The following is a 12585-nucleotide window of genomic DNA, read 5'->3' as shown; positions in this document are numbered from 1 at the left end:
CCTGTCAGGGATGGTCTAGATCAGTGGTTCTCAAACTTTTGTACTGGTGACCCCTTTCACATAGCAAGCCTCTGAGTGTGACCCTCCCCTCCCCCCCCAAATTAAAAACACTTGTTCATATATTTAACACCATTATAAATGCTGGAAGCAAAGAGGGGTTTGGGGTGGAGGCTAACAGCTCACAACCCCCCATGTAATAACCTCGCAACCCCCAGAGCGGTCCCGACCCGCAGTTTGAGAACCCCTGGTCTAGATAATACTTAGTCCATGAGTGCAGGGGACTGGACAAGATGACCTCTCGAAGTCCCTTCCAGTCCTATAGTTCTATAATGTATGCATATTACTGTAACCGTAACAGCTAGACACTTCCCACACACACCTTTTTTTTTTTTTTTTTTTTTAAATTAAAGCTGAGACCATGTATCAGTGCTCACCCAACCTGCACAATCCTCCTCACTGCCAGGCATTCACCCACATTAGGAAAAACACTGATTTACAATACTGCTACATTAATTTAAATGCTTTTCATCAGAGGATCTAAAAACATACCTTATATAGGTGGGTTATATAATCCTCATTTTACAAATGGGGGGTGGGGAGGAAGAGGAGAGGAATTGAAGCACAGTAACTTCCCAAGGTCTCAGACTATCACTGAGGAATTCAGGAATTTCATAAATCTCATCTGTTCACAGCTAATTCTGTGATTTAATTGTATGACTAAACTTTTCAGTCTGCTGAGAATTAGATGTCTAAAACTCAAGAGAATTACTACTGAGTACCCTTCATATTGTACATCAGTGGGCACATTAATGTTCACAATAAACAAACTGGTCCCAATTATTTAAATCTACAGAACAAAATATACAAAAACAGGAAAAATATATTTTTGGCCTTTCTTGTGATGCATGTAATATATAAAAGTTAGGAGATGCTGCACTTCAGTATTAAACGAAGGTAACTGCTTGTAGGATAATCACATTCCTGACCAGATTAAATGACCAAAGTCAGAAAAGCAGTTAGCGGTAAGAGATACCAGTAATAGTTTCAACACCATCAAAAATGTTCATTGCAGCCAAGGTGGTGTTTTTCATTCATGCCTTCGTTCGTGATTTTAACAGTGTTTTGCGTTTATACTTTATTTTCCTAAAGAAAGGTTGATTCTCATTGGTCGATAACCATTAAAACAAATTTAGCTGCAACTAAATATAGCTTTACGCTAAATTTGGTGCCTCTTTTTGTTAACCAAGAAGATATAGTGTATCTATGCACATTTATTAAACAACTATATAGCTTACCTTCAGTTTCTTAATTTTTTTTTTATTATGTTAGAAAATGGTGAATGATGCATTTCTCATTTACTGGATGATTAATTTTTTACTTGCAGTTTTTATCCAGCCCTTTTTGGATGTAAATTCAAATTTAATTACTAGAGTGCAAAACAGCACTAATTTTTTTAAGCTAATTAAACTACCTTAAATGTGCTATATCTAGAAGACGGAAAAGTTTATCAAAATGAATTTTCCAATTAAAACTAATATTTCTTAAAACAAAAGGAGTGGTATCTCTAGTTAGTGAGCTGAGCTGACTGTTTCTGGTCACCACATGCTGTAAGATCTTACAGCTAGTAGATCTCATCCTCTCATAGATTGGAAGAAGAAAGCTTGCTTTCCTTCTTTTTCAACTCCCAATTTGTTTCTTAACTAATGGACTCATCATTCAAATGAACTAATGGAATAAACTGAAAAGAAGAAACTATTTCTCTGCACCTGCAAAAGAAATCTACTGTCAGTCTTCATGGAGTTCAGAGGAGTTTTAGATATGGGAGATTTAATTAAATCTCAGTGTAGCAATAAACTTTTGCATTGTAAATTATAGCTATTTAAAGCCTATTCCAAACAAATAACTTTATTTTATAGTTCTTTATATACAACTGTTAGAGTGAAATACCCTTTATAGGCAAATCTGAGTCACTTAATTTATTGTACTACAGAAAAATTACACCAAAAATGAACATTTAGTGCAGAATCTCACTAAATAATTGGAACACCCATTGCAAGGTACTTGCTACTTGGCAAAATTAAATAAGCAAAAGAAAACAAATGCAGGAAAAAATATACTTTGTTTATCTGATGGATGTAGGTTTTTATATGTCCTTCACCAGAGTAGCATTTCAGCATCTCCCCAGTAATTAAAATTAAAATAAAATCAACTCCTCTTCCATTGCTTGTAGAATTTAGAAGAGATGAGTTTGACCCATGCGCATTACACGCTTGCATGCTATTGGAGAAATGCTAAATCAAAGCAGTCGAGTTTGCATATAGTTCTTCTGTCAGGTGAAGTTAGTTTCACATAGGTTTTCAAATTTGGGGGGCAGACTGCTCATGGGTGTTTAGGTATGGACCAGTGTAACAGCTTCTTCCTATCTGGGGCCATGGAGGTTTCTCATTTCTGCCTGAAGTTCCTGTATTCCTTATATTTATATTCGGTCCAAGGACTCAGATCAGACTACATGTAGCTGGAAATTGTATGGTTAGGAATAGAATGGTTTGACCATTTACAGATTTGTTTTCTCCATATCAAGAGTCTTTAGTGTACAGAGTAGTGGGAGGAAACGAGGCGAGATAGCACTGGACGTAAGGTCATTCCATGTTTCTATGATGCACACTAGCTGAAGTGACTCTCCATGACAAGATAGTCACTGGAACTGTCATATTCACTAAGAAGAGACAAATAGCAGTGTAGTCATGTTGGTCCCATGATAGCAGTGAGAGAGGGTAGGTGAGGTAATATCTTTTATTGGACTAAAATTCTATTTACAGAAGGGACTAGCTTTTGAAAGATAAAAGATAGAGAGGTAGGCGGGGTAGTACCTTTTATTGGACCAACTTCCGTTGGCAGAAGGGTTAAGCTTTTGAACTCCACAAAGCCCTGTTAGGTCTCTGTGGAGCTCAAAAGCTAGTCCCTTCTGTAAACAGAATTGTAGTCCAATAAAAGATATTACCTCACCTACCCTCTCTCACTCATATCGTGGCACCAACACGGCTACACTACCACTTACTAACCAATAACTTACTGCTTATCAACACAAGGCTGAGGTTCAGGTTATGCTTTGTTTGACTTTATATAGGATGGCTACTTATTGACTGGATGTAGCGGTCTTGTGATCTTTTCTCTGCACAGGGGGTGGATGGGAACTGACTGCACTGGAAACAATTTAACTATATTATGAACTTCCTGTGGCTGGTGTTTCATATAGCTATTGCTTTCAGTTACAACTTGAATAGGAGTAGAGTAGGAGGATTGTCAGTTTTGAATACCAGCAGTGGTGGTGAGCAGCTGGAACACCAGATAGATAGATATCAGCATTTGTGCTCAATTCTTTTGAGACCAGAGCTCAGGCTGAATCTGAGAGTGAGTAGAGTTGATGAAGACTTGCTCTGAAGTAGTGCAAAGTGGTTCTTGTGTGATATAATGTCCTATAGGAGGGAAAATGAAGGAGCATCGCAGCTAGTGCTGGAGATGGCCTGGAAGAGGCAGAAGCCTACGACCGAGAGAGAGTACATTACATTCTGTACCTCAGGGTGATGAATGGGAGATTGGGTGATGGTAGAAGCAGTCTTGAATGGTACTTAGTCAAGATACAAGTGAATATCCAGGGTCAGTTACTTTTGTGCAGAAAGCCTTCAGCATTTACTAGTAAGTGCTATGTAACACATTTTGTAAGAGTAATGGAATTTTAAAAGATCTTAAATTTTGCTGAAAAAGGAGAGACCACTTTTATTTGTAACTTGCCAACTGTACAGATTAGCAAAGTGCAAACTGAGAGTCTTTGCTGTAGTTTCCTTAATGTCACACCAGTCAGTAAAAAAAAAAAAAAAAAGTATCTAAAATGATATTCATATATCATGTTTAAATAAAACTGATGGTTAACTAAACAATTACTTAGTAAACTTGGAAACTCTGTACCTCAGTTTCTTGCTATTTGCCAGCATGTTGAGTCCAATTGAGTTCCCTTTCAAAACTCTATAACTTCCAGTTTTGCCTCGCCTTGCATACGTTTTTATGTACTCGCCACTGGTGCCAACGGTTCCTGGTCGACAGCGTAGTGACTGTAATGAGACAATTAGCAAAATGTTTGGTTGATGAGAGTATACAACTATTAAGTTGTGAAATACTTATATGAATACTCACTGGAATCCATATTTACGTTGCCTTTGTACTAGATGTTAAAGATCTTAATGTTCTATCTAAAAATCTAGTCAAAAGCCGTTTCCTATATAAATCCTGTCCCTTGGTCTTCAACACAGTTTTCCCCAAGATCTCATAACTCAAACTAAAATTATGTTTCATAAAATATTCTGTTCAGAATTCTGTCTAAAGTTTTGTCCTGGATAGCATAATTCCAGGAACTACAAAAAATGAAAAGAGAACATGCCATTTATACCGAGAAAATTTTACAATGTCCTTAAACCCAGAAAAAGGTAAATAAATAGGAAATAAAACTATTCTGCATTGCCAAGATGATGTCTTTCTGAGATAATATCAGCATTTCAACTATATTTTGTCAGATTCCAGATAGCATTTTACTTGCTCAGACTTTTTGAGCTTTGGAAAATATCTTAATAGAGGACTATTCCCTTTTGATTACTGTTAAATTTATTAAGCCTGTATTAATATAAACTTGTCAATTTAAAAATATAATGGATGGCTGCTCTTTATTGCTAGTTAAATAGTACTGCTATAGCCATATCCAGCCTATTCCTCATTATCTATGGAGTCATCACCTGTAGCCATTTGCTTAATCGTTCATTTGGTCTGTTTCATTAGGTTGCATCTCTTGCGTGATTTGTTAGGGAGAAAGGCAGCCTCTCTTTCCTACACATACCCACTACTCAAAACACTGAAATTTTCAAGCTTTATGAAACTTCTTTCCAACAAAATACTTTAGCACCTGCCATCAAAATCGCAAAAGAACACAACCACCCTTCACTGCTTCCCCCGCCTTCCCCTTGGTAGATACACACACACTCAAAACCAGGAAAATACATTAGCATATGTGGTCAAGAAAGATTAGGAAGTAAATTTAGTCTTTCCGCAAAGGAAAAATAATTTAGTTTTAGACTGGTAGTTGTGTAGAGATAAACGTAACCATCAATGCTGATAGTTTCAGAGTTCAGAAGAAAAGAAAATATAGTACTGTACAGCAAGCAAGCCCCCTGGAATTCAGAATGAGAAACATACTAAAGGAATGCAACTCAAGATATTTTTGCAGTGTGCATCATAGAAAAGCAACACATTCACCCATTTTTCAAATTTTTTTTAATTCAGTGGGATTACTATACTACTTTGTTTAAAACTAAATTTAATAGGTGTTTTAATGACTGAATATATAAAATACTTGCCTTCTTTTCTTCACTGGGACTGAAGGACCCATCACTCTCATCTATGCTGAGCAGTTTTGCCTCACTAAACAGTTGGGGAGAAAAGTATGGGTATACTGTAATACAGCAAATGGCAGCAAAATAGTCATAAAACCATACTATAACTCAAAGCCAGTATACACAGACTAAAAAAATATATTTTTTTTTTGTATTTTTAAACAAACAGATCTCCCCAAAAAAAACAAACATTACAGTGGGCAGTATAATAAGCAAGCAATATTAATGTTAATCTCCAAACAAATCTAACATAAGTGAATGCACGAAGAAAACTACAAACAGGAAATGAGAATAAAATAAAGTTACCAGCAATTTGAAATATTGTACTGTTAACAAAACTTAAATATTTAAAAGGGGCCAACCTAATGCCCATGGGGTTACATAAATGGTTATGCTATGCAGAAACCTTTAGTATACGAGATGTTTACACAAAAGGGAAAGTTATACTAACTTTTGGCTCTCCCAGCATTTGTGAAGTTACCATTCACACAAAATGGACACCCAGACACAATAAAGTCCTAAAATTTATCCTGTAAGCAGAAGGTTAATTTGTCCATGGGCAAAAAGAGTATGATTCAATTACTGTCAAACTCACTATGCAAGTTTCACTTCAGGATGCGAGTTTACATGATAAAAATGTTAAGGTATTTAAACTTCCACCAAAACAGACCAGTATACCTTTGAGAGATATTCAATTTAATAGTAGTTCAATCGCACAAATTAGGATATGGCTCTGGAGAACTCTTAAGTCTGGATTCTCCAGATGAAAAGGGTACAGAAACCCGTACCCTATATGCCAGTGATAGCACAATGAAATAGTAGTATAAATGTAGAGAAATGGGAGTTGGGGAAAAAGAGGTATGAAGTTCATAGGATACTGATCTTCCAACACGGGTTACCACATCTGAACTTTCAAAAAAGAGGACACTTCACAGGGGAGGTGTAGTATTAGCTCGTGCCACTGCCCCCGGACCTGCCCCAACTCCACCCCGTCCCTGCCCCAACTCTGCCTACTCCCTGCCCCAAGGAACCCTTCCCCAAATCCCCGTCCCAGCCGCACCTCCTCCCCTGAGCATGCCGCATTCCCCCTCCTCCTCCTCCCTCCCAGCTGTGCGAAACAACTGTTTCACAGAGCAAGTGCTGGGAGCTAGGGGGGGAAAAGTGGGCACTCGCTCGAGTGATCAACATTCACTCTCTTTCTTAAATGATCAACTCTTCTTTGGGGAAAAATAATAATGGCAAAATCCCGGACGTTTTTAGATATTTAAAAAATTCCTCCCCGACGGCGATTTAAGAACCAAAAAGCCAGACATGTCTGGGAAAATACGGACATATGGTAACCCTATCTAAGGCCTTTCTGCTGCATCTCTGTAATTGGATAAAAAGACCTTAGGGAGATTACAGCACAATTTCAAAATATGCCACTGAAGGTTTTCCTTCAAGTTACAATTCTTCCTAGGTAGGATGAAGAACAAAGGAGGACTCTATTATCTATGCAAATAAACTTCTAGAAGCAAGAATGTACATATAGTTAGGTTTGGTATGGGTATGAATTGTGCAAACTTTTTCTCCATATTGAAAGCAAGCTGGTTAGTCATCAATGTTATTGTATTCTAGCTTCAATTATGGAATCAGAACTTTTCTAGAGATACCATGGCAAAAAAAAAAAAAAAAAAAAAAAAGTTAAGAAAAACTAATTTTCAATTACACAGTCACAACAAGGGAAGAAAGGGGTTTAATATTTTCGATGGAATCTTTGTGGATTGGAAAACCTTCACATACTACATTTTTATTTGCTTTTCAAGGATGGGAATTCACTCCCTCAAAAAAGAGTTCTGTTGCACTTCCCTAGATCTCTAATAAGAAGAGAGAGATAGTACAGTTCATGAAAAATGTGCAAGAGTGGCTACAAACTGGACCTTGGTTGTTGAAAGACCAAAACCTATAGAAGAAATAAATGCAATATAGTCTAGTGAACATGCAACTGGACTGAGATTCAGAAGACAGATTTTTATATCTAGCTCTCTCATTGGTCGGCTGTGTAACCCTAAACAAGTAATTTTGCCTCTCGTTTCCCTTCCTACCCTTGGCTGATCTTTTCTTTTTAGACTTCAAGCTCTTCAGTATAGGAATTATCTTACTGCTTGCACAGCATCTATCACAAGGCGGCCCCTAGATATTACTGTATCAACAGAACACATCAGCAGAAGAGTAAGAGCAAAAAACAGGGAGGACTATAACGAACAAACCCCTGAATCAACAAAAAGTCTCAAAAGGATAAATTAAACTGAATAGGAATAGATCTTCTGATGCTCATAATTTTTGAGGAATAAAAGTAATGACTTGGACCAGAAAAATGTATTGTGATTGGATGATCTTAAAGAACACATTTGTTTTAAGTCTGTTCAAAAGATTACAAAGTACATATGCCTTAAGTAAATTAGAATGCAATGTTAAAAAAAAAAAAAAAAAAATTAGCGTCCAGAGGTTTACATGCTCCATAAATACTAAATGCCTATATAATGTAATTAAAAGATACAGTTTTTTTTCTATTTTTATTGACTGCATCACACTACCTGCATACAGGATTTTTTTTTCCTTTTTCCTTTTTTTTTTTTTTTTTTTTTTAAAAAGGAGAGAGAGACAGAACGTCAGAGGAATATGGTTGTTGTGGGGCTTTTTAACTCCACCAACATTTTTGAAACTAAGTAGGTATTCTCTTTTCAAAAGAAATTAAATTTCTACTAATTAAACCAAATTAGGATATTTTCTTGGTAGGGCTAATATTCAGTAGCTACTTAAAAATTGAAGAAACATAAATAAACTCAAATCATCTCCATTACCAAACAATTTTTTTTTTAAACAAAATAGTTTAGAATACTAGACTTCTTGCAAAGAGGAGATTTTAATTGTGTATTAAATCCTAGAGACTGAAGAGAAATACAAATTCCATTATCCTCATAATTTGTTTATAAACAATGAGATTTAGAGAAAAAGTTGAAAAGCCATAATCCAAATAAAAAAGTGCTCAATTTTACCATCATCCAGAAACTTTACACAAAGATAGTGTTAATGATTAGCATTAAGCCTATCCTCCTAAAAACTGCAAGCTGTCATACATAATATTATGTGTCCAGATCGCTCTTCAACCAAACTGAATTTTAATCTTGCTGGAAATCATTTTGCAGAAAACTAAGAGGTTATTATTGACTATTAATAGATCCAGAGAAGAATCATTTCATAAGATATTTCAAATATGTTGATAAACACCATATAAAGATGCCTTCTCTAGAATTCAAGTGAAACATTGATGATAGCTCTATAAATTAAATCAATCTTTGGTTGAAAAAAGTGACATTACTAATTCATCACAAAATTCTGAACATTAAAAACCAGAATCTTGTCGTAAAGTGACTGCTTTGAACAAGATTTTCAACCAATTTAAGGGGAATGCTAAACATTTTACTAACAGGTAATACACAAAGAACCATCAGGTATATGAAATAAATTATAGTGTGAGGAAGCGAATAAAAAGAATAATCTATTGATTAGAAAACTAAAAGGAATGCCATCTGACTATATTATCCATCCAGTCTGGAATAGAGGGAAGCAAATAATTATCTATCCCAAAATTTACAGAGGGGGCTTTAAAACCTCTTATAAAAGATCTTTAGAGAATAATAAAATAGATATTAGAAAAAGTAGTAAGTTATATGAAAAAAGGAAACCCTCTGATTTCAATTTTTTTTTTTTTTTGGAGATATTTGAGCAGAGAGGAACCAGTCTTCACCATAAAAAGTATGAAAATCAGCAGAACCTTGGGCTGATAAATTATAAATATGTAAAGACAGATTGGTAGGCCTCTCAGAGACGTGCTTAATATGCTATTAAAAGGGGCATAGATACTAGCTTCTTTTCAAGAGTTTGCAGTAACTTATTTCTAAATCTGGAAAGGACCTTAGCACATGCTCATTACATTTCTTTATTAAACTAACACATAAAGAATGTGGTCAAGGTATGCCTGATCAACATCAAAATATTGCCTGGCTACAAGAGAAACTAAGATCGATTTATATATAGTGGTTAAAGAATGTTATACTCAACCCTGTTCAAGAACCCCCCTCTCAACTTCTCTTATTAGTGTGGAGGAAAAGGCATTTGACAGGGTAAGGTGACATTAAAAACCAACAGTCAATGCCCTGGACACAGACCTGCAGTTTATTCAATGGATAGAAACCATCACATTTCCATCCCCAGGCAACAACTGATATAACTGTAAATGGATACAGTTCTAATACCGTTTCTCTCTACCAAGGACACAAGGCAAACGATGCTATCACCACTTATTTTCCAGATCAATGAAATCACATATATATATGCGCAACAAGAAGAAAAAGTACTGGAGAACAAAATGCAAATTCTGAGCTCAAGAGTAGGGAGGTTAAAATACGGGATGGAGGAAGAAGGTGGGTCAAAGATTCTTAGTATTTTTTTATTTTTCTTCACACAAAAAAATAAATACAGAAATTAAAAACAAGCTTAACAACCTTCAACTACTTTTGTATCTACATTTGAAGAATTATGTTCTATGTAGCTTGGGGTTCTATCAGCAGCTACATATGTAAGATGCACATAAAACAAACTCCTAACTATGGGGAAAGCAGAAATAGAAAGATGGTTTCTATCAAAGAATTTTTAAACACAGTGGACCCTGTATAGAGCTACTCCTTTATAAAAGTAGATTATATACAAAAAAAGGAAGAGGAATACTCAACAGCTTCTATATGTTATAGAAAAGAGAAGAAAACTAGGTAGTTATGAATCAGTGGTATCAAACCTGTACAAATTCATAAACAAAAAATCTCCAAAGGTGTGAGATATCCAGCCAACAGCAGTGTAAGTATTGTACGTGAAAATATAAGACTACACATACAATACTTATACTGCTGTCTGTTGGACCTATTTTGTGGGATTGTACAACCATTCAGAAACACTGGTTTAAAATTAGAGAACAGATTCACTATGAAAACATGTGCTACCCATTGACTCGTCAGAGATTTTAATGGGACTACCACTAAATACAAGTCTCATTCTATGCTGAGAAGTCATCTTTTGAAGGCAGCAAGAGGCTACTAGGAAATTATTGAAAGAAAAAAAAAAAACATCTCCTGATGTATTGTCTTCATTTTCCAAGAGGAGTAAAAAGCAAAACTAAACTGCCAGCATACAAAAAAAATTTAAAAAACCACCACCAAACAATACTTCACACTAAAATTAAACTATTAAAACTGGCAATTAAAAAAAGTGTTAAATAGCACAGTAAGGAAATTAATTAAGAATGCACTATTTTGTAAGCACGACCTTTTATTGAGGGCTTTTCTAAATTTCTGATAAACCTCCATTTCAACAAGGGGATCTCAGTGCTTGCCATTCGATGAACATACTATTTCTAATAACTTAACATACTATGTGTGTTAAGCATGCATACCATGGGCGGGGGGAGGGAGGGGAGAGGAAGAAGGAGGAGGTTGTTTTCCTGTATTTGCTTTCCTCATAGCTTCTTCTGCCTGCTTTGTCCTTTAACAGAATTTTGCCACTGTTGATATAAAAGCCTTCGCTCACACTACTGGAACAGTATTCTTGGGTCTCTCAATCCAAGAGACTCTACATCTATTTTCAGATCTCATTTGAAAATATCTTTCCCCCCTTTGCTTCACAAATGCGTCTCATTTCTCTTCCTCTGCTTTCTTCACTTTTAAAATTTTCAACTTATAACTGTTCAACTCTTAAGCATTTTGGAATATTTTTTGCGTTTTAAAACGCAACAGTACAATTAACTGGATTGTGTGTCTGTGGCTTTGTTTCAAAAAAAGAAATGTAATTTTTTGATGCTTTTGACAGATCTCTAAGCAGTCTGCTATTCCAACCAAAGATGGCAACAATATGTCTGCCTGCTCCACTACCTTACTCCATACGCTGGGGTTGATGGAAAATAACTATTGCTCCTGAGTCTTGTGATGGGGCAAGGCCAGATGGCTATAGAAAAGTAGTGGGAGATAGATATATTAGCTCCAGGCTAAACAAATACCTGGTACCAGGTTAAGTGAAATGGAAGCTGCTCCAGGTCAATTAAGACACCTGGGGCCAATTAAGAACTTTCCAGAAGGCAGGGAGAAGGCTAGGTTGATTGGGACACCTGAAGCCAATCAGGGGTTGGCTGAAACTAGTTAAAAGCCTCCCAGTTAGTCAGATGGGGGTGCATGTCAGGAGCTGTTGAAGGAAGTTGTGCTGTTGGAGAGGCTGAGTAGTACATACCATATCAGGCACAAGGAAGGAGGCCCTGAGGTAAGGGTGAAGTGGAGCTTGAGGAAGCGAGGGCTGCTGTGGGGGAAGTAGCACAGGGAATTGTACATGTCATGTTTCTAAAAGGTCAGCTACCATAGCTGATACTATTAGGGTCCCTGGCTGGAGGCTGGAGTAGAGGGTGGGCCCAGGCTCCCCCCCCACCTTTGCCCCCCGATTAATCATTGAGACTGGGAGACAGCAGAGACTGCAAGGAAGGATAACTTCACCTCACCTCCCTCGCTGGCTTATGATGAAAATGGCTCAGTAGACTGTGACCCTTGTCTCTAGAGAAAGAAGGGTTACGTGGAGGGTCACAGTGAGCCTCTGAGGCTAGCAAAATCCGCCAGGAAACGTGGGACCCACGGAGGCAAGGACAGAGCTTTGTCACAGTCTATGCAGAGATGTAACACCTGCTGAGGATATTATGGAGGCTCATTTGTGGCTCTATATAGTTAAATTTGGCACTTAAAACAAGAATTCAACCTTTGCTTGCTAGGCATAAAAATACAATAGCATCTTCAAAATTACAGCATTTTAAAAAATTAACTAAAAACTAACAAATTTGCTTCCAAATTCTCAAATTCAAAGGAGTCCTTTAAGAAATTTAGCAAGCTACTGTCAACTTTTTAGACCCCACTGAATGATCTTAATAAATAAAAACACAGTTTATCCACACAGTTAAAACTCACTGAAGTTTTGTATATTGGGTACATTCGGGAGAAAAAAAGGATGGATTATCATATTTATTGAAGATCACATTTTGCGGTTTAATTAATGAAAGCTTATTATTCTTCAGCAAGAC

At 36.5% G+C, this 12585-nt stretch overlaps 1 protein-coding gene across 4 annotated transcripts in view; it reads right to left on the bottom strand.

Moving 5' to 3' along the window:
* The window catches only part of SENP6 (SUMO specific peptidase 6), a 164577-nt gene that overhangs the window by 126321 nt on the left and 25671 nt on the right, over positions 1 to 12585 (bottom strand). For all 4 annotated transcript variants that reach the window (XM_077812718.1, XM_077812712.1, XM_077812714.1 and 1 more), the window contains exons 3-4: positions 5403 to 5466; positions 3967 to 4109 (exon numbers count right to left, since the gene is read on the bottom strand). In XM_077812718.1, the coding sequence (XP_077668844.1) occupies positions 3967 to 4109; positions 5403 to 5466 (207 nt within the window). The remainder of the gene's footprint in view (positions 1 to 3966; positions 4110 to 5402; positions 5467 to 12585) is intronic.

The sequence above is a fragment of the Eretmochelys imbricata genome, chromosome 3 (genome assembly GCF_965152235.1).
Source record: "Eretmochelys imbricata isolate rEreImb1 chromosome 3, rEreImb1.hap1, whole genome shotgun sequence".
In the NCBI taxonomy this organism is placed as follows: Eukaryota; Metazoa; Chordata; order Testudines; family Cheloniidae; genus Eretmochelys; species Eretmochelys imbricata.
Note: the sequence above shows the minus strand (reverse complement) of the source record. Positions and strands in the feature narration are given on the sequence as shown.